Source organism: Trachinotus anak, unplaced genomic scaffold, assembly GCF_046630095.1.
Source record: "Trachinotus anak isolate AG129_WGS33_773 ecotype Australia unplaced genomic scaffold, CSIRO_AGI_Tana_v1 ptg000003l, whole genome shotgun sequence".
Classification (NCBI taxonomy): domain Eukaryota; kingdom Metazoa; phylum Chordata; class Actinopteri; order Carangiformes; family Carangidae; genus Trachinotus; species Trachinotus anak.
Genome location: NW_027273854.1, coordinates 4,021,067 through 4,043,756, shown reverse-complemented (window position 1 = coordinate 4,043,756; position 22,690 = coordinate 4,021,067). Strand labels below are relative to the sequence as shown.

Sequence of the window (22,690 nt, the reverse complement as noted above, 5' to 3'; positions counted from 1 at the left end):
AAGAGGAACATCAAAGACCTTTTAACATAACCTGGTTACATGATGTGAAAACCTTTATGGCTGCTGGTGAAACAAGTTCTCAGATCATTTATTTAGGAGTCAAAGTTGAAAACAAAACAAACAAATTATATATATATGAATATAAAAAATAAAAATATTCCACTATGAGTAAAAGTCCTTCATGCAAAGTCCCACTTAGTATAAGTGCACTTTAAAAGCAAACGTATGTAGGTTAAGTATCAAAAGTAAAAGTGCTTAATTTTGCTGAAAAATAGTTGTTATTATTATTATATATGACATTATCAATAGTGATGCATTGGTGCATATGCAGCATTTTACTGTTGCAGGTGATAAAGATGCAGGTGTTAGTTTTGAAATACTTAACATCATCTGTAAGAAAAAAAATGAAGTTCATACATAGATATGTGACCAACCTAAACTTTTCACAATCACACCTCTGTGAAATCAAACAACTGCTTCCAAAAATGTTTCTGATAGTGTCAAAAGTCAGAAATAGGAATTTACTTGGAGTATTTGAAGGCAACACTTGCAAAATGTCAGAACAGCCAGTCATGGGAGTTGTGGTTTTACTGCACATAGACACAGAGCCACACACACAGTGCAGACTTCATGATGTGTCTAAAATAACCACAGACATCCCAATTTATATTTAATACAGATTGAAGACTGACCTAGCAGGACAATTTTCTGGACAGTTTTATTTGCCTCGTTCTAAACCTGTGGACAATTCTGCACAAACCACAATCAAATTTATCTTTTAATTCAAAACAGATAATGACAGCAAAGCTCTAAAACAGTCAGCAGTGACATGGAGACAGGAAAAAAGAAAAATATGGACCATATGTTTGTGGTCTTGTTATAGGGTGTAAATCATGATCATCAATAGCTCAACTCTTCATTTTTTCCCCCCCTCTGGTATGTGAGTGTGTAAGTTTTATGTGCAACTTTGCATGCAAACATGTACGGTATGTCTAAAAAAGAGTGAGGGGTGAAGAGGCTGACATTTTCGGGCAGGAGGGGCTGCTGGGGGCAGAGGAGGCAGTGGTGCTCTTGGAGGAGGAGAGGGTCGAAGATTGAATTTCGGCCCGACAGCATTCCCCAGAAGCGTGAGAAAGAGCACAAGGGAGCAAGTGAAGACAGTGAGTGACCTACAAACTGGCTTAACCATCTTAAGTTCACCCCTGGCTGCTGATTAACACCGCAGCAGCTCCTGAAGGAGCCACACTGCTGCCCCTGCCTCCTTCCCTCCCCTCCTATCCATAACGTGATGCATGAAGGTGGGACAATATTGAGTAAGAGGAGGAGGAGGAGGAGGAGGAGGGGTCATCTGAACATAATGATGAGGGGACTGATACCCAAACTTTCTCAGACAGAGAGAAGGGTCAGCCCTAAAGCACCCCGAGGTGGAGGTACAGTAGGAGAGCTATGGTCACCCTCTGGTGTGATTAAATGGAATCAGCAGGCAGACTGGTGAGAGACGGAGCCCAGTCTGAGTTTTGTTTCTCCTGGGTGCACTGGGCATGGTGATAAGGGTGAATAAGCATGAGGCTGACTGCATGAATGGAGCTTTTTGCATGGAGGGTCTGAATAATGTTAATTTACAGTAATGTTGCAAAATATGTTGGAAAAAGGTTAAAAATGCATAAGTTTGTTTTAGGTTTTCTGAAAAAAATCTATAAAAATACACCAAAATTGAGGAAATTTTCACACTAATTCTGCTTTGGTTTTCATTATTTGGTAAGTTTTTTATTTAAATTATTATGATTTTTAAGATAAACAAGTTAACTAAATGTCTTTCTGTTGTGCAGAAAATCGCTAGGCTGAAATAATAATCATAATAAAATCGCTAATCCTTCATGAAGGATTCAGGGCTCTGACTAAGTTTGTGTTGAGACCATTTTCAGAGAGGTGTTTATTCAACTGTATGATCACTGTGAGCGTCTCCATTATTTTGCCTATCCTCATTAATATAAATGGGATGGACAAAATCATGGAAATACCATAAAGTTCAACTGACACCTCACTAAAAAAGTAAAAAAAAAAACATTATAACCTTCATAAAGGCAGAATTTATTGCACAATTGATGTGTTATGCTGCATTAGTTCTCTGCAACTGAATGTTAATCATATAAATATACCCATATACTCCTGGGAAGGTTTTTAACTGGTTGGTGCATGTTTGGGCTTTTATGGTATTTTAATGCCCCGTCTTACTCAAATATTTGATTTTTATGCACAAAAATGATCTTTTAGCATTTTATCAAATAGTTTTTCACCTCAATCTACTCATGTTTCTTTTGAATGCCAGGTTAACACTGATTTGTGTTTTTCAGAGCAAAGAGGCAAGAATAGTAAGACAAGATACACAAGAAAGCAAAACCAAAGACTGAAACATGGATAATCAAGACAGGGGAGGAGGTACAGATAGAGGAGGAGGAGGGAAGACAGAAAAACTGAAATCAGGGGAGGTTGGTGATGAAGACAAGCAGACCAAAGACAAGCACAACAAGCTGGAGAAGGAGAGCAGCGAGAAGGAGCCAGGCAGAGAGGCCCGGAGGGAGAACCGCCGCCACCAGTTGAGGAGCGGCTGGGCTCTGACTGAACGCCTGGCCATCAACGTGTCAGGAATGCGTTATGAGACCCAGCTCCGTACCCTCGCCCAGTTCCCCGACTCTCTGCTAGGTGACCCCCAACGTCGTCTTCGCTACTTTGATCCCCTGAAGAACGAACTCTTCCTGGACAGGAGCCGTGTCTGCTTCGATGCCATCCTCTACTTCTACCAGTCAGGCGGGAGGCTGCGGAGGCCCGCCAATGTCCCCTTGGACATTTTCCTGGAGGAACTGCGCTTCTATGAGCTCGGAGAAGAGATCATTGACCGCTTCAAGGAGGACGAAGGCTTCCCCAAAGAAGAGGAGAGGCCCTTACCCGCTAATGAGCTGCAGCGTCGCCTCTGGATGCTGTTTGAGTATCCAGAGTCCTCCAGTGCAGCTCGTATCATTGCCATCATCAGTGTCATGGTCATTGTGATCTCCATTCTCATCTTCTGCCTGGAGACTCTGCCCGAGTTCAGGAATGAGAAGGAACTGAGGGAGGTGAGGAGAGCTTACATGGTGATGACACATGCAAGGGCCACTTGTGAGTGATAAGAAGAAACAGAGGATTGACAAGGCTGCAGATGGTGTCAGAGGAAGTTCATGTGACGGAGTCAGGCATCCAGCTGAGTGAAGAAAGAGGGAGATAGCTGACAGGGCGCAAAGACAACAGAGGTTAACACTGCGATGAAGTGATGAGGTGAACATAGAAGGACGACAGGTGTTGACAGATGTCACTTTGCCGAACATAAACCCCCTCTTGCAGCACAGGGTGAAAACGTCTTCATCTCCCCCGTCAACACTTTAGGGAGAAATGGTGACTAAAACCAAAAGCTGAAAAGAAGAAAACGTGAAAGTTCAAAATCAAGCCAATAGAGAGGAGAAGGCGAGGGATAGATTATTTTGGACTTGTCGTTAAATCTGATCCTCTCAGACTGAGGGGAAGGAATGAAGGAGTTGAGGAGAGCAGTTAAACTGATGGCCGAGAAACAAGAGTGAGGAAAGATGAGAGGCAGACAGAGCAGGTTGCATGGAGGATTAGTGTTTGAGGAGGGATACGTTGTAGAGATACCGTGCCTCGTCAGCCACTCAGAGACAACTGCCAGAGCCAGCAAGTGCATTTAGATGCAGTGGATACTTCAGTAGTACTGTGAGAAGAGAGAGTGTGGAGGGAGTTAAAGGCAAGTGTGAAGGCAAGGAAAAGGAGATGAGCTTGTCTCATGTTACCCCTTAGAGATCTAAAGGTCTATATATAGAGAAAGGACAACTCTGAGAGCATATCAACACATAAACGAGAGTCCATATTAATAAACGGTGTGACTCATAGGCTACAGACTGAAAACGGCATGGAAAAGAGGCTTGAAGATCTACTTTTCTGATGACTGCCGCAAAATGAAATTAGCCTTGCACACTCTCCAGTAGCCTGGAGATAAGGTGGATTCTGGAAGTTCAGGCTGGTGAAGCGCCAAGTGACACATTGCAGTGGTCGCTGGATTTACGTCCCCCATCATCACCGATAGTGCTGCATTACTCCTATACATAGATACGCTCACATGATCAGAGCATTTGATGCTTTTGGACACTACATAAACAAAATCAAACGTACATGCACAGCCGTCCCCACGCAATCACTCACTTAACAGATGTCTGTGGAAATCTTACAAACAAAATGTGTTTTCTTAGATCCTGAAGCATACATGTACTTGCTTCCACATGAAAAAAAAATTGCTAACACTTTACTTTAAGCCCCCTATTTAGCGCTTATGATCACTATATAAACATGTAATAAATCGGTTACAACACTATAATGAGGTTGTAAGCAGATATAAGTGTTTATTATTGTATTTATCAACAACTTGAACTCCTCCAGTGGAGACCACTGTATAAACAGACAGTCAATAGCAATACAGTAACACAGCTGTAACTGTGTAACATAAGAAGCTATAATTGTTAACAAATACTGTTTATTAATAAATATGTTAAAATTTCCTGATATATGTGGTACAAACTTTTTATGAAATGTTTATGTAGAGGTTAAATGCTAAAAAGGGGGACTTAAGTTACAAAGTGTTATCAGAGAAAGGCTGAAGGATCATTATCTAGAAGCAAGTTCACCCAAATCTCAAAAATACTTTTCTTCTCACTTATCTTTGGTTTGCATCTATTTACCTCGCTTTAGTCATTCAGATTTGTGCCCGTGTTTTGATATATTGATCGCTGATTTCTGCCATCACCTCAATATAAAGTAGAGGTTAGGTCAGAGGGCAGGTCAGACAGGTTCACATTTTTTAAAGTCTGTCTTAAAACAACTCTCCCATGCCCATATGATATAAAAAAACTTTTCTTTGGCACTGTTGTGTCTTCTTGTTCAATTCTGGCCAAGAGAAGATGCTGTTCTAAGGCAATTCTAATGTAAGACATGGAGGACAATATCCAGAGTCCTCTTTTTGTACAATAGCTTTAGCAAAAGGTGATATGAGGCTTTAGCACTATGTGAGTTAGACAAGTCAAGCAGGTGCTTTCCACTTGTTACTATCCCTCCATCGCAGCTCATAAAGGACACACTGTTGGGGATACAAAATCATTAATACTAAGACTGTGACTTTGGAAGATACCCTGAAGCTGAACTTTAGAATGCATTTTACGATAAAACGAGGACTGGGCCTTTAAAATTGCAAAAGGAGAGTGTCTCTTTACAGCTTAGATTTAGAAAAAGTGAAGCCACTCCTTTAGACAAACATAAAACCACAGAGCTATTTTCTAACAGCAGAAATCTCAAAACATCAGCAAAGAAAAACAAAATGATCTGCATGGCAACAATGCAAAGTAGAATTTTTTTGATTAGGGACACACTGAAGACACTAAGACACCATTATCTGAGCTGTGTCTGTCTCCAAATGTATTTTGTAAGATTTGCAAGTAGTTTGTGCTTTGTGATACAAAGAAACACACATGAGGATGTGAGGTTGCTGGACAGAGATAAACATAAAAACATACAAATACACAGTTGGGGACAATATGTGCTGCAAGGTCGTAAAACGCTTAGAGTAACTCTACCTAACTTGTTAAAAGACACTAACGCCAAGTCATTTCAAACCTGCACCTACTTCCCAGAAAAAAACAAGCAGCCGGGTTAAACGAAGTGTCAAATGCCTTGGTCGTGCCAGGGTCTGGGTGTAACACAACCCAGAGTCACATGAGAGTAATGTTTTTTGTGTGTTTAAATATAGAGAAACTGATTTATATAAAAGTCTGTAATGAAAAATAAAGCCAGGGGATGTGAAAATGGATAGGAGAGAAAAGTTAGCACAGTATCACTGATCTCACAAGCTCAATTGAATCGTGATGACAGATGTAATACTCCAAATGTGCTAAGGACAAACTTTCATAATATTGCTTCTTCTCACTTATCCGCTGTCCTCTCCCTGTTTACTTCATCCTTGTTTTCCCTCTGTTTGCAGTCGTCTCCATGGAGCTATTTACTGATTGCTCTACCTTTCCCCTTTATTCTCACGTTGCTCTTTCCAAATCAAGTTTTACAAACAACAGATGATACAATAGTGTCTGTAAGCCAGAATAGCTCACATGCTTTGATTTTGGCAACTGTAACCACTTTTCCTTCATCCTTTTTTTTTTTTCCTTCATGTTTTACAGCAATTCACCACCGTACCTCACCCCACCATAGCGAACGAAACCATCTTGATCCCACCTGGCTTCACTCCCTTCCAGGATCCCTTCTTCATTGTGGAGACGATTTGCATCTGCTGGTTCTCATTTGAACTCATTGTGCGCTTCACCTGCGCTCCCAGCAAGATGCACTTCTTTAAAGACGTCATGAACACCATCGACTTCTTCGCCATCATTCCCTATTTCGTCACACTTGGCACGGAGCTGGCCAAGGACAAAGGCGCGCAGCCCTCTGTGTCTCTGGCCCTCATCAGGGTCATCAGGTTGGTGAGGGTCTTCAGGATCTTTAAGCTCTCTCGTCACTCAAAGGGCCTCCAGATCCTGGGCCAGACACTGAAGGCCAGCCTCAGAGAGCTTGCCCTGCTCATTTTCTTCCTCTTCATTGGCGTCATACTCTTTTCCAGTGCTGTCTACTTTGCTGAGGTGGATAGCCCTGACACAGCATTCACCAGCATTCCTGAGGCTTTTTGGTGGGCGGTCGTGTCTATGACGACAGTTGGATACGGGGACATGTACCCAGAGACGGTTGGGGGAAAGTTGGTGGGGTCAATGTGCGCCATCGCCGGCGTGCTCACCATCTCTTTGCCGGTGCCCGTCATCGTGTCCAACTTCAGCTACTTCTACCACCGAGAGATGGAGTGTGAGGACACCACAGAGTACCACCATGTCGCCACGTCCCTCTGGGAAAAGGACAGAGAAGACGATGATGAGGAGGAAGATGAGGATGGAATGGACGAGGGGCCTGAATGCATGGGAGATTACGCACCCCTGTACGGGCAGAGCAGCAGGGGTATCTGCCCTCCACTTAATGGGACTCTTCTGGCAGGACTGTGTGCTGGACAGGCGACTGGTGATGAGAGAGGAATAAAGTTCTACCTCAAAGAACCTCTGGTCACTCAGGTCTGACAGAAAGCAGAGAATAAAATTCAAACAGTACCTTGTCAGGAGAAGGAGAGAGCCAAGAGGGAAAGGTACTGTTGAAATCAAAGTCAGAATGACACAGGAGAAAACACGAAGACTTGGACTGATGCAAGCCCCTGTTTATGCCTCTCATGTGATCATGGTTTTTACATTTGAGACTTCTGTATGATTACATTTGACGCAGAGATACACAGTAAGCATCTGTTTTTCTCAAACAAAGAAACAAAATTAAATCTTTGAAAAACCCTGCAGGTGGTTTGACAGAACTTACTGCTGTTCTAAAGCAAGATTCCTCATCGAACCATATATACAGCTGGAATAAACTATATTCAATCAGCTGCAAAATAAAGTGGATTTTAACTAATTTCTAAGGTTGTAATTCTGTTTCTTAGGGCCCATAACTACGGAGGGTAGTGACATACAGTATCTTCTTGCTCATTTCCAACAATGCAAGAAAAATAAGATTAATATAGACAAATGAAATTTAACAATTTCCTAGAAAGCTTCCCGGATTGACTTTAGTATTGTGTAATTTGGTACTAATTATAAGGAAAATAGATTGATTTAAACTTAAGTAAATATTCAGTCATTATACATTTATCATTGGAAACTTTATTGTTCATATATGTAGAATTGTATGCTTGCCTTTGGAGAAATTTCATGTTCAGACTCTGCTGTGCGGTGACAGAAAACATTATTTGATAAGAATTAATTTCGTGAAAATATGCTGATTGAACATTTTCCTATAATTAACACAAAACTATACAGTCCCTTAAGCAAACTTCCTAGAAAAGTAATAAGAAATTATTGAGAAATTATAGACCTTTACAATAAAACATTACCGAGATACAAATATTGTGATGTCTCATATAGAAATATCACTTTAAGCCACTATCTTCGTTTGGCTAAATAAAGGAGTTGAAAAAAAAAACACTGATTTTCTGTGCAACACATGGAATAAATTAAATCCAGCTGGACAGAGGAATATTCGAAGAACCTGGGAATGTCTTCAAGTCAGAGAACCTCCTTCGATCTATCTATGAAAAAAGCTTATTTGCAAAAGTATTGTGTAAAAATGATTAGAGGTACAATCTGGGGCCACACAGACACTAAAACTCAATTCATTATGCTACAAACAGAACTGTTGAACTTACCACAATATAGATATAGATATTCCTAAAACAAACATTTCTATAATCCATCTAGAGACTGTTTGCTTATGACTCTGTTGCTGTAACATGAAGGCTGAAGTGGGGCATGCTGAAAATCCTTTCACTGCATATCTATCTGATTGTGTTATCCAAAAATGTGAACTGTAGTGCCATTATCTGTTCCTGTGTTCATACAGTAGCTAAACATACAATGACTGCTGCAGGTGTTGCCGCCCTGTACTTGTCAGAGTTATGTCAGAAATGCAGTGCTGTAATCTTGAGCTGACGACGACACCAAACATATCGGTCATCGGCTGGTAGTGGCGCAGACAGAGTTCATGCAGTTGATCCAGAGCCAATTTTATGCTACACATTTACACTTTAGTCATGAGCTTCTGGAGTACATGCTGCTGAATTGAGTTTCCTGTGTAGGGCATCTGGACTCACCTTCAGAGAAAGGGTAAGAAGGTCAGACATATGGTGGAAGCTTAAAGTTGACTCACTGTTTTATGCATTGAAAGAAGCCAGTTGAGGTGGTTCAAGCATTTGAACCTGATCTCTTGGGTGCCATTGGAGGTTTTCCAGGCACGCCCAACTGGTAGGATTCCCCAGTGTAAACGCAGAACACACTGGGGATACTATATATCTCATCTGCCCTGGAAATGCCTTGGACTCTTTATAACTTCCCGTCATGCAGTCCTTCAGCTAAACGTGTGACTGAAACAGGCAATATTACCTTGGGCTTTCAAAAGAGGTATCCTTAAAAGCCCACTTTTCTTCTGGAAGTCTGCTGAGGGGCAGTGCACCCAGCACTTGGGAGCACTGCCTTATCTACTTACGGGTGAGGAGGTTCTCAAAGCAAACTGTAAAACTATTAACTAAAGGATAAATAACAAAACATAATATAACTGATTGGAAATGGTGACTTCTCAAATCTATTCATATATGTCTGAGCCCAAATCCAATCTAGAATGAGTGAACAGCACGAACATCTGCAGCAACAAAGATTACAGAAGGACAGCAGTGTCTGTTCAGTAAATATTACGCCATTACTTATTTATTGCGTGACATAACAGTGGATTGTACGTGTAGGAAATGCACTGAAACGCAGACTGAAGTGAAAAGCATCTGCTGTCACTAGTAAAATGTTATTCTGCTGTAGCCAAACGACTGTAAGGTGAAACGCCAACCTCGTATATTCATATACAAAGGGAATTTGCATTTTGCACCGAAAAGACAGCATCTTTTCAACATGGTGACAGGCTGAAACTGACCAAACTCTTCCCAACCACCACTCTAATGAGCTTTGTTTGAGGGCGTTCCAAACTAGCTACTACATAGTGACATAGATGAGTTATGGAAGAAAAGCCTGGAATACAAACAAGACATTTCAGGCACTTCAGGAGCAGTTTTTTTCTGTGGGAGAGAATAACTCCTTCACTGTGTACTACAGACTTGTTACATGCACAAAGAAGCCACAAAACACACTAAAGGAAAAAACCCCAAAGACATAATACAAGCCCTAAATTTTAATGTTCGTGTGTTGAGTTTGGGGGGGGTTTGTTCTCCAATCAGAATTCTTGTTGCTGTGAAAACCCATTCAAAGAGCAGAGCCTCTTCTTGCTGAATCTATCTACAGTATATACAGCAACTATTTACTATAAATTGACGATTCTTTGATGTAAGTGTCTCAGACTGACATGTCAGTCAGTTACAATGAATTCCAATGTGGACATCTGTATAGTCATTATGTTCTGAAAAGGGACAACATGACATTTTAAATCGGTTCACATACAGTGGCTTCAGGAAGTGTGAAGTGCAGACCACATAACTTTTTGCACACTTCATCTTGTAATTGGAGAAAATTGACATTTTTGCCCATCTGTCTACACTCAATAAATCATAATCACAAAGTGATTAGAAGTTTTTCCATTTATAGATTTGAAATCTGACTTACCCTTACCATTAATTATTTACCCTTAATTCAGTACCTTGTAGGAGCCCTTTTGGTGGCAATTATATCTTTGAGTCTTCTTGGGCAAGCCTCTACAAGCTTTGCACACCTGGATTTGGGCAGTTTGTCCTATCAGATGGGATGGGAAGTGTCTGTGAACTGCCATCTTCAAATCTTTCCACAGACGTTCTATTGTTTTAAGTCTGGGGCTTTGAGTACTCCACTCAAGGGCAGTCAGAGACTTGTCCCAAAGCCTCTATATCAATATCTTGGCTGGTTGCTTCATGTCATTGTCATTGCTGAAAGGTGAACTGTCGCCCCAGTTTCAGGTCACATCTGAAGTTTTCTAAAAGGACGTCTCTGTATTTGGCTGCATTCATCCTACACTCAGACTCTGTCCATACTACCAGCATTTTTACATTGATAATAATAATCTCCGTCCAGACAACCATTTTAGCTCTGTATCAGAAACAATCTACGTCCAGACTAACACTAACTAAAACAGGGTCAGTAACATTTCCAAAACCCTCAGTTTTTAGGGCTCGAAAACTCCAGAGCAGTGTGGACGGGAAGTGAAAACATTGCAAAAGAAATGTTGCCCGGAGAATGATGCTGCCACCACCATCAAAGTGGCTTCTATCTAGCTGCTCCACCATAAAGGCCTGATTGATAGAGTCATGCTGAGATGATCTTCCTACTAGCAGGTTCTCCCATCTCTACAGAGAACTTCTAAAGCTCTGTCAGATAGACCATTGGGTTCTTTGTCACCTCCCTGACCAAGGCCCTTCTTGCCCAGACAACCAACTATAGGAAGAGTCCTGGTGTTTCCAAGCTTCCTCCATTTCACAATTACTGAGGCCACTGTGCTCCTGGGAAAACTTTAAACTTTGGTTTTATACCCCAAAATCTCCATCTGTAGTCAAACCAGACAAAAGGACTCTCTTTTTATATCTTCACAGATTAAGGTAACAGAATGCTTGGTAAATGAGGGATGTGAACTCCATTGACATTTGAATGAACATCTGGACACTAAAAAACAGAATATGCCAACTGACTTTACCCAACTTGTCCGACACAGTCACCCCTCTCCCAAAACATGGCTAAATGCCAAATTTCAAGCAGAGCTGAAGACGATGATGGAAGCAGCGTATTTATCCACATTTTGTCAGTTAGACTGTTTGGGAGATCTAGAGAATATGGATTACATGGATATGGGTGGATGGACGTAATAGTGCTGCTACTAATGACAACAATACATTTTATTTAAAGTGCTTTTCAAGATATCAAAGACGTTTTGCACAAAGTGGATTATGTTGCAGGAGAGGTATGAGAACCTTTTAGGGTATTTTTAGGGATTTATTTTTCGTGAATCCCTGTCACAACTGGTCTAAATCTATTGTACTTGACATGGATTCAAGGTCACTACAGTCATTCTAAAACATTTCTAAAGCCCGAAGGAGGCAAATGTTTGAATCTCAAAAAAGATTTTGTTTTTGAGTTTTCCTTAAGAAAGTAATGGTGAAATATAAGATACCATTTTGACTGTGTGGATGTGGTGTGACCTGCATATATTCTTAGGATGTATATATACGTGCCTCATTTTATTTAATAAAGATCATATTTTATCACTCATGTCAAGGATTTTTGAATTCCTTCCACATGACTCTCTGTGTAGTGGCTCTGGTGAGAATGAGAGCATGTTTGCTCAAATCTAAACAACTTTTTAAAAGCATCACTGGGCATGTATTCGGTATTTTTAGATGGTGATGCACACTGGATACTGTACGCCTGTGCTCCTTTTAGTTTTATGGTAAGAAAGGGTTTAAAACTCACTTAGATGAGTGAGCACAGATGGTGTGAAGAGCTGTAAGTCTGTTCCACTCTGCCATATGTGATGAGTGATCCTGCCTCTAGATGTCAGACTGTGTTTTTTGAAACAGCACTGCTGCATAATCTGGGACATTTGTCTCAGTCCCTCTGCCAGTGGATTTAATTTACTGGAATATGACACAAAAGACTCCAGCGTATCCAAATACTGCATCTTCTCATCTTGAAATGATCATGCACATTTGTTCCATATGATCCAGATGACTTGTGTTATGATATTTTCATTCTGTGCTCTTAAAAAAAGAGACATAGAAAGAAAACACAGACATTAATCAGTGATTTCTGAATGGATGGATCACATATGGCCACATGAATTAACTAAATTATTAAGAATATATTATACTGAGCTCGTGGCAGATAAATCTTTGAGACCAAACTGGGACTCCATGTCAAAAATGTACCATTTAAAGTTCAGTGCTTTTCAACATGCTGTGTTATTTAGTTGATTTAACTCTAAATTACAATCAGAAACCAATTAACTTCCCTAAGTAATGCAAAGTGATATTAGGCTACTATTACGGGTAAAACATTATATTAAGTAATTAAACTAGTTTGGGTTTTGCAGCAAAGTTGTATTCTAAAGTTTATTCCTGATTTATACATCAATAATAGGATTTAGAGCTTAAACAACTAGTCTATTAATTTAATGAAGAAGAAATGTACTTTTATCTATTTTGATAATTAATAATTAATCATATTTAATCATCATTAATCCAATTTTATTTTCAAGCAGAAATGTCTTGAAAAAGGCTTGAAATTGACTTCAAACTTATTTTCCTTTAATCCTCAGAAAGAAAGTTATTTCAGTTGATATGATTACAATGTAATCCTCTTAGCACTTATTGTTCTTGAAGTTTATCAAAAGAAAATTGTTATTAGTTATTGTAGAGATTTTTTAAGTTGTTTGACACACTTTTGTCTGGTTTGAGCAGTTTACTGTGATCAGATTTGTCTTTATCTGTAAAAGTATTTAGTTTGAGGTCCAGTAAATGAATCTACACAGAGTTTATTTACATAATATCAAATAAATATATCAACTGAATTAATTAATAACAGTTTGGTCCCAAATGTTCATCAACAATAGCAACTAAAGACTCAAGAATATGTTTTGAGTACAGCTGAAGTGAAGGAAATGGACAGGGTTGGCAGATGTAGTTCCTTAAAACCCCCCTCACCCCCCTCAACCCCCTCACTCACACACACACACACACACACACACACACACAGTCCTCTCGATAGCTGCAGTGATTAAATTCCTGACCCCCTGTCGCCTCAGATGGTGTGATATCCCCATGTCATGTGTTGGAGGGACAGCTCTCTCTCATGCTACAGATTACAGCTTCATCCCACAGACGGCTGTCAGCCTCATCATCCAGTCAATCAACACTAATTTAAATTTACCAACATTTCAGACAAACTTCAACACCGTGTCACATTCTCAGATTTCTGCCGAGCAGTGACCTGCTGCATTTCACCTTTTCCCTCCGCTTCGCTCTGCTCTCCTCTCTGACGTGCAGTGACCCAAGCTAACGTCAGTCCTGCTCGCAATTACCCACAGTGCCCTTATGCTGTCTGGGAAGAATGAAAAGGATTGACGTCTTTCTGGCCATCTGCCGCCCTCCGATGCCTCTCCCATCACTCGCTCTCCTGCCTCTCCCATCTCTAACTATTCTTTGAGAGGATTAAGTGTGTTAGTATCTCTGTGTGTCTTTGTCTCATCAATGTGTAAGCACGGCCTCTTGTGTAATATGTGCATTTTCGTTTGTGTGTCTGTTGCAACTTTTCTATCCAATAATATCTCTGTCTGCAGGATTTTTCCTTTGTCTTTAGACACCAAACACTGACGCATGTTCCCTTTAAGAGTGCAAATCCCCCCCACAGATTGTTACTTAAACAACAGAGTTATTTTAAATAAATCTCTAAGATTTTATTACATACAATATACACACAACCTGGACCTGTGAATCTGAGTTAAGACTTGGATGTAGGATGTAGGGAGGCATTTTTCATTTAAAATGAAAGGCAATTCAGTGGGACAGAGGAGACTGATGAAGTTATTTTACAGCAATTAAGAACTTAAAATGATTAATGAGAATAAAAGTAAAATAACTAGTAAATTTAAACATACAACAAAATTAAAACAGCATCTTGCCTATTACTCGTCATTTCTGACACCGGACCACAACAAAAAATACAAACCATAGATAATATAGACAATATTAACATCAAAAGTGACTGCTGTTGGGGAAAATGAGGTGATGTGCAAGAAGAGCACTGAGAATGGAAATGTAGAGATGCAAGAAGGTAGAGAATTATAAAAATAATGTCTGCTGGTTGTGTGTTTCTGTCATTTACATGAACCTGTTGTATTCTTGAGGTCATTTAAAGGAATGGTTGGATATATTGGGAAATATACCTGCTGGTGTTTTCGCCTAGCATTAGCTTGATACCACTCTCGTGTCTGTACATTAATATAAAGCTACAAGCAGCTGCTGCTTACCTTAGCTTAGCATAAAGACTGGGAACAGAGGGAAACAGTTAGACAAAATCCATCGACCAGCACCTTTGAAGCTCACTTATAAACATGTCATGTCTCATTTTTTTAATCTGTATAAAAAAAGGAGTAGTGTGGATTTATGCACATTTACTGTACGTGCTGGACTATTTCTTGGCTTGGATAAGAGTCCAGTCGAGCAGTGGAGGCTTCAGGAAGTTACCGCTCCCAACCGAGAAGCAGTGCAGCACACTGTGTTAATTTTGTCCACGAATACTATGACGAAAGATATTCACTGACGATTTTTCACAACGAGAAGACGACTATAAATTAAAAGTAAACTTTGAAACTTAACGATAATATGAAAGATCAACAAAAGAACTAATTACTGTTTTAATACAAATACTTATTCAACGACCAGTATGGACCTACAGTATTACACAACCGTAGGTTCTGATTAGGAAAAAAGTCGAACTACCATTAATACAAAGCCTCTTGTAGTTAGTCACATTATTTCTCTGTCAGTAATGTTTTCTGACATTTACAGACAGGTTTATGAAATAAACTAGAAGCAGCAGCAACAAAACAGGTGGGACAAACAATGAAGAGATGCAGGCAGCACATTGACATAGAGTCCTAAAACCATAAAATATGCATTTTTGCACTTGCACCTATTCTACTACATAAAATATATCAGTTGTACCACTTGTGATTAATACACATTTTTATAAAAAGATTAAGACTAAAATGAACACTAAATCACGTGTCAAAATTTACACTGATGACACAAAATATCCTGTAAAAATAGCGAACTGTTGTTTTTGTACAGATTAAACAAATGAGATATAAGAAGAGATATGGATTTTGTTATATTTGGACAGAGTTTCCCCCATTTCCAGTCTTTGTGCTAAGCTAAGCTAACTGTCTCTGGCATCACATTTACTGCACAGACAGTAATATCATTTTTCTTAGCATAATCATATGTCCTAAAATGTCAAATGATTCCTTTAAGTTTAATAATTTTCACTTCCTGCCAAGAAACTAAAGTAGAAGAGAAGGAGTTGAGCAAAGGATCAACTAATAACTGGTGGTTGTGCATTAAAAGGCTGGTAACAACAGCAACATACTTTTCTCATCAAGAGCAGATGCACAATTCTCTGGTATCAGGCAAATTTAAAGAATTTCAGGCATATGGGAGCATTTAAAGTTTGGTTGTAAAATGATAAATCAACACAGTAACAGAGTTATAAAAAGGAAATGAGATGAGTAAACTAGGGAAACAACTCTCAATTTAAGCTCTGTTGCAGCAAACCAAAGAGCAGAAACCTCAGGGCTGGTGTTTCTGGAATGTTACAGCGAGTTGTCATCGCAAAATTTTAATATCTATGAATATTATGCTCAAAGTGAGCTTATTGACCAGTCCTGTCGACCAAGAGTGAACTCAAGACAGATATAAGAAGTGGCAACGTGACCAGCTGGAAACCCACTGAGGACCTCCACTGGAGTCTTGGTGCGCTAAAGTGGGAAAAGCTGTCGTAAAACGAAAACAAATTGATGGGGAAGCTCTGTGGTGGTAAAAATCCAAGTCATGGCAGGTCGCCCGGCGGGATGGCGTGCCTCCGATCATAAGCGGTGTCATCACTCTCCTCGCCGTCGCTTACTTCACCCAAAACCCTCTCCTCCTCCTCCTCGGTTTCACTCTCGCGCCTCAGTCGCTCTCGTTCCCGGTCTCTTTCTCTGTAACAGCGAGGCAGTGTGGGAATCTGAGGAGGCAAAGACACACAGAGGAGATCAGGCCGACGCTGTGGCCTAAACAAACTGACAAACTTTTACAAATACACACAATTGTTGTTAAAGGATCCACCAGGGTTTTACATCAACAGAGGGACTTAAATCATCCATGCATCTATCTATGTATCTATGTATCTATCTATCTATCTATCTATCTATGTATCTATGTATCTATCTATCTATAATATCTATCTATCTATGTATCTATCTATCTATAATATCTATTTATCTATGTATCTATCTATCTATCTATAATATCTATCTATCTATGTATCTATCTATCTATCTATCTATAATATCTATCTATCTATGTATCTATCTATATAGCTATGTATCTATCTATCTATCTATAATATCTATCTATCTATGTATTTATCTATCTATCTATAATATCTATCTATCTATCTATCTATCTATGTATCTATCTATAATATCTATCTATCTATGTATCTATCTATCTATCTATCTATGTATCTAAGTTTCTATTGTATCTAAGTATCTATCTATCTATCTATAGTATCTATGTATCTATCTATGTATTTAATGTATCTATCTATCGATCTATCTATCGTATCTATGTATCTACGTTTCTATTGTATCTAAGTATCTATCTATCTATAGTATCTATGTATCTATCCATACACCCAACCCACTAAGAATTATTCTTAAGCCGTACAGACCACTTAATCCGTCAGCAGATATGTGGTTTTCTCTGGACAACAACAACAATAGTGACACAGCAACTATCTAAATGGCTGCTGTGTCACATTTCAGAGGCTTCCTCCAGACACAAAGTGTTGGTCAGCTTTTATGATGCATTTGGTCCAGAAATGTGGACCTCCAAGAAGGTGACCTTTGAAATACAACACAGTGTTTGCTAAAGAGTTACCATGAAGTCTACTATTACTCATCATCTTGTATCTTAAAGCATTTGCATGGGGATCTCCAGTAAATAAGAGAATGTCCTCAGGACACGTGGATGATTTCAGTGTCCACTGTATGTTCTTCAACAATCAGACCAATCTCAAAATATCTTCCGAGAAAATTTAAAGTAGCTTTATGTCTGAAGCATTACAGTACAAACGGAAGAAGCTGTGGTGGGCAGATACCTGGTTGTCATGGCTGGGCAGGGCGCAGTAGCCCGGCTCCGTCCTGCGGAGGAGGCGTGGTGAATGAGTACGGAAAGGCCGTGGAGAATGGGAGCAAACGGAGCGCGGGGAAGGAGAACGGATGGAACGAGGTGATGGAGATCGGACAGAACGGGACGGGGAGTAAGTGATGGAGTGGGACTGGGAGAGGATGTGGCTGTGGTGGTTTTGTTTGGGTGGGCGAGGGGAGCGAGGTGGCAGCTCAGGCGGTTTGAGAGGGTCGGCCAGGTCCATCTCTGTGAGGATCGGCGGCGGAGGAATGAAATCAAGCTCCTCCTCTGGCGGGAGCATTTGCATTTCCGCCGCGTCAAGTTCAGTCAGCTCCGCCTTGGACAAATGGTCCACGATCCCGGCACCGAAAGAGTCGCCCACCACATTGATGGAGGTACGCATTCTGTCACTGAGTGGACAAACAGTATCAGTGTCAGTGACTGAAATGGAAGAGCCACCAAGAGCTGAATATCACCAATATTTTAAATGTTTAAATGCTCCTGAGCAGAAGTTGAAACCGTCATTCACTACTCTCCACCAATCAGACACCTGACTCACAGCAGCCAGTCGACAGCGATGAGTAGACTGATGTCCTGGGTGGGCAAGCCAACAGCCGTCAGGATCAGCAGCATGGTCACCAGTCCAGCACTGGGAATACTGGCAGCTCCAACACTAGCCAGGGTAGCGGTCATACTGCGGAGGAGAGACAAGGAAGTGTAACCATCTTAATGCTTAGTCGTTCAGATTTTATGCCACTACCTCTTTTTTCCAAACTCTAAATTGAGAGCATGCCTGATAAAGAGTTTAAACTGGTGCTATAAAGTTGAACCTTTCTTTGCGCCGCTCTTGAACTATTGAGTAAGGCTTTGCTCTCTTGACAAAGAGCATAGAGAAGGCTTTTCAGATGCAAAAAGAGTTCATTTATTCCATGAGCAAAAGACAAAAAAATGTACCCAGAAATGAATGTTTCAGTCAAAGGATCATTGTCAGAAACTGACAGACTGTGGTGATGTCAGACTGTGACCATACCAGAAAAGACAGAGGTGAAACCACGTTTAATAATGGGAATCACTGATTCACTGGGCTGAAGAGGCAATCAGAGACCTCACTGAGTGCTGCCGATTCAGCATACTTTCTCAGCTGACTGGCCGCCAATGAACCCAATAAACTTGTGTGTAAGAGCCCTGAAGCTGCTGGATACCAGTTGGCTTTAGAATGAAATGTTGTGAATGAGTTTGCATGATAACTGACTATTAGACAGTTATAATACATTTAGAATTACATATAGAATTACTCAGATATTCTATCGTTGTCCTTCACAGACATACATGCAGATAATTGAAGAAGGTGAGTTGTGGAATGAAAAAAAAACAACCCTCTGCTGGACAACCTCAGCTTTATACAAGGTGCGGTATAAGTTTATGTGTACAGTTCCAGAATCAGGTCACAAAGCAGCAACCTGGTATTTTCATTGTATGTGTGGAGGAATTACGGACATGGGGAAGAGAAGTTCTTTCAGGTCTTCTGTCCACGACAAAACAAAATCTCTTTATGTTTCAGGACCTAAATCTTTAACGCTCAGTTATCAGTTCCTGTTGGTGCCCAATGTGACCGCAGGCCAGTTTGGACACCGCTCTAAACCATGATCTTTACTGCACGATGTTGTTCGTCTGATCTCAGAGCTCTGTGTAACATGTCTATTGTTTTTGACAATCAGCAGCACCAAATGTCACCTCACCGCAGCTGAGACCATCAGTGGGGCGTTCAAGACCTCTACACACATATGGATCTGATTTTACAACAATTTCGCCACAGATGACACAACAGTCATACAGAACTTTTGTAAATTAGGTTTTGGAATTTGGTGGTAAACAGCCACTGATGAAAGATCTACAATAAACAACTTCAAAGTGCTCAACGTCATTTGTAACCCGCGGCCACAACAAGCAGCGTCTGGTCCAAGTAGACTGGTTCCAATCAGACTTAAATGTTTTGCTGAAACCTCAGAAGCGAATATCTCCTTATTGTCTCGCTGCATTCACGCAGAGTTTTAGACTGCTATTCATCTCCACACAATACAACTCACTACCTAACATTGATGTAAGTCACGTGAATATGTCTTTGGAATTCTGTTTAGATTAGTCGCTTTGATGCGTGTTTACAATGAGAAATATGGAGTTACACAGTGTGTGGCCCCTTGCAACAGTTAAACCAAATACTTCTGCTTTTACCTATTCACTGCTAGATTTATACAAAATCCAATAAAACTGCTGATATTGTGTGATAATGTGGCTTTCAGGCTGGCACTACTGCAGCTTACTGTTCAGCAGATGGTGTAAACAACAATAATGGACAATAAACAGCTTGTCACACGGACCAAATATCAAAAATCCCCATGAAAGGAGTATTATCAAGCTTTTACATGTAATTTTTCACCATCTAAATATCAATGTACTTCATGTGGTAAATTGTATCAGATCAAAAAAATAATATGTGCAGAGCAAAAGTGAACCAAGTAGTGAACTGTTAATAATACAATTGGGGGCAAATTAGATTTTGTTGTGCTGAAATAATAAATAATAATAAAAAGAGCGGTGCAGCTTCGGGCCTTACCTGACCGTCACAATCTGTCCGCCGTCCAGGTTGATGTCATTCATCTGGGCGATAAAGATGGCTGCCACGGCCTCATACAGCGCCGTGCCGTCCATGTTAATGGTGGCACCTATGGGCAGCACGAATCGAGTCACGCGTTTATCAATCTTCAGGTTTTCCTCCAGGCAGCGGAAGGTGACGGGTAACGTCCCCGCACTGAGAACAGAAGGCGCCACAAGATGACGAGTTAGAGAAAAAAAATGAAGGTGCAGATGTACAAAGAACAGGAGCAAAGTGTCTGCTGAAGGACATAAAATAGGCGGACAGGTGGTGAAAGACAGAAGTGTAGAGGTGAGGAGGGTGGTGTGGGGGTTATGTTTGGGGTAGAGACAAAAAAAAAAAAAAAAGCAGTAGAAATATGATTCGGCTGACAGCCTCCTCCTAACAGCTGGTGTAGGCCACTGTTGCAATCCCCCAACATGTGAATTACAGGAATTTGATTCCCTGCCCCGCTAAGCTCGGGTCATAATATAATTAGAGAAAACGTTGATAGGATTACCCATTTTCACTAAAGCCTCAGTAATGTGCCAAAATGACAGTTGGTTTCAGCAGAAACGCAGAATCCCAGGCTGGCCGAGCCAAGCCGGGGCGGGACACATCGGGGCCACTTTGGCTGGTGATGGCTAATCCACAGGCTCACAACACAGGATCTGTGTGACATGGACTAGTCTGAGATAGCCTGTGCTTCCACACATTTGGCGCTGCTGTCCGGATTTGTCAGTTCGGTTGTGTAAATACAGAATTTGCCTTTTTGCCCTTTCAGATTTACCCTAAAAGCTGAAAACAAGTAACAGGCTACGCCGATCAATCACAGTAACTACAGCAGCTGCCCGAGGAATAGATGTTGTAAAAGAAACATGTGACACACATGTGTTAACACATGCTGAAACAGAGAACTTGCACACACACACACCATACACACACACACTCACACACTCACACACACACACACATCCTGCAGTCTGTCATACCTGCTAGCAGTGCCCAGAGCGGTGATCCAAGCCTGGAAGATTCCAGAGTAGAAAGTAAAGGGGCTTTTTCTGGTGATACCGAAGAATATGGCAGGTAGGATCAAGCCACCGTGGATCACCAGGCCCACAATGACCGTCACCATGTACATGCCGAGCTGCCTGGCCACCACCTCCAGGTCTCCAATGGCTGCAATCTTCCCCGCGATCAGAGAGGCGATGCCTACAGGAGAATACCTGAGCACAGAGTCAGGGAGAAACATCAGAGCTGACAGGACTGAAATGGTTTCAACAAACTGTGGTTTGATTTTCTATTAGGCTCCATTTTCACTGTATGAGGCCTTTGAATCTGCTGCTGATGATGTATTTATTGTGATATAAACATTTTTACATAAGATTCTTGCACAAAAAACTCTTATGTATGTTTAATTATCGATTCATCTGTGGTTTTATTCTTTTGATTGATTGATTAATTATTTGGTCTATAAAACATTAGACAATGGTCAAAAACTGCCATCCCAGTTCCCCAAAGCACGAGGTGACGTCTTCAAGACTCAGAACCAAAGAAGCTTTTGCTTCAATAAAAAAATTATCAAGATGGTTGCAGATAAATTTTCTGTCTGTTCGATTAATTGACTAATTGCTGCAAACAAATCTAAAATTAAAGGTCCCATATTGTATAAAGTGAGATTTCCATGCCTTTTTTCATTATAAAGCAGGTCTAGGTTCTATTTTAATACTGTGAAAGTACCAAAAAGCTCAGTCCACAGAGAAATGCACACAGCCTGCATTCTTATGGAAATCAACACTTCAAATAAAACACAGGAAAAGTGTAAAAGATGTAATCTAATTTTAATCTTGTCAAGAAAATGTTTATGCTTGAAGTGTGAAAATGGAAGTTGAAGATCTACTGCTGCTGACTTTCCCCATCATCTTTTTCGACCTGCTACATGAGCGTCAGAGCTGAAAATTAGGATACATTTTTCCAGCAAAGAAGGAAAAAAATATTTGTTTTTTCCCTGGTGTCGGTGTGAGATGTCGGACCAACACCTAATCAATCTTCATTCATTGTCAAAAGAGGCATTTTCTCCGCTTGAGGACATGACACATTCTTGGATCTCTGGTTTCCAGCTTTGAAATGTGCAGTTGTTCATGAGCACAGGCCGCTGCGGGACATGTGAATTAGCGCGGTGTTCCCCTTTAAGCTCTTCCTGGTCCGAGTCAAAGCAGGTCTCATCCTGACATCGGCCTGCTCTCTCAGGTCAGCTGCAGGCTGAACCCTGACGCTGGCATTCGCTGACAGTTGTTTGGTGGAGTATGCCGCACATATGATCTGATGGATGTGTTCCTCGTATGATACACGTTTTTGTATACACTGGACTCTGTGTTTGGCTAGCTCCATAGGCCCATGAGTAATCTGTTTATACTGACTGA

At 40.6% G+C, this 22,690-nt stretch overlaps 2 protein-coding genes across 8 annotated transcripts in view; one reads left to right on the top strand and one right to left on the bottom strand.

Moving 5' to 3' along the window:
- The first annotated feature begins 1,196 nt into the window (after positions 1 to 1,196).
- On the top strand, positions 1,197 to 11,957 carry kcna7 (potassium voltage-gated channel, shaker-related subfamily, member 7). The gene is made up of 3 exons (XM_071467322.1): positions 1,197 to 1,491; positions 2,355 to 3,113; positions 6,267 to 11,957. Exons 2-3 carry the CDS (start codon positions 2,415 to 2,417, stop codon positions 7,203 to 7,205), a joined length of 1,638 nt encoding a protein of 545 aa, XP_071323423.1. The 5' UTR covers positions 1,197 to 1,491; positions 2,355 to 2,414; the 3' UTR covers positions 7,206 to 11,957.
- A 2,160-nt stretch (positions 11,958 to 14,117) lies between these two features.
- slc1a9 (solute carrier family 1 member 9) overlaps positions 14,118 to 22,690 on the bottom strand; it is a 31,786-nt gene continuing 23,213 nt past the window's right edge. For all 7 annotated transcript variants that reach the window (XM_071467274.1, XM_071467301.1, XM_071467292.1 and 4 more), the window contains 5 exons: positions 21,260 to 21,493; positions 20,250 to 20,444; positions 18,195 to 18,329; positions 17,607 to 18,045; positions 14,118 to 16,469 (listed from right to left, as the gene is read on the bottom strand). In XM_071467274.1, coding sequence (XP_071323375.1) covers positions 16,293 to 16,469; positions 17,607 to 18,045; positions 18,195 to 18,329; positions 20,250 to 20,444; positions 21,260 to 21,493 — 1,180 coding nt within the window. In that variant the 3' untranslated portion in view covers positions 14,118 to 16,292. The remainder of the gene's footprint in view (positions 16,470 to 17,606; positions 18,046 to 18,194; positions 18,330 to 20,249; positions 20,445 to 21,259; positions 21,494 to 22,690) is intronic.

What these genes read in the sequence shown, in the direction of transcription:
- kcna7 (XM_071467322.1), top strand. Translation starts at nt 2,415, where the DNA reads ATGGATAATCAAGACAGGGGAGGAGGTACAGATAGAGGAGGAGGAGGG. An exon ending in ATGAGAAGGAACTGAGGGAG is followed by an intron (nt 3,114 to 6,266) that starts GTGAGGAGAGCT and finishes CATGTTTTACAG; the next exon opens with CAATTCACCACCGTACCTCA.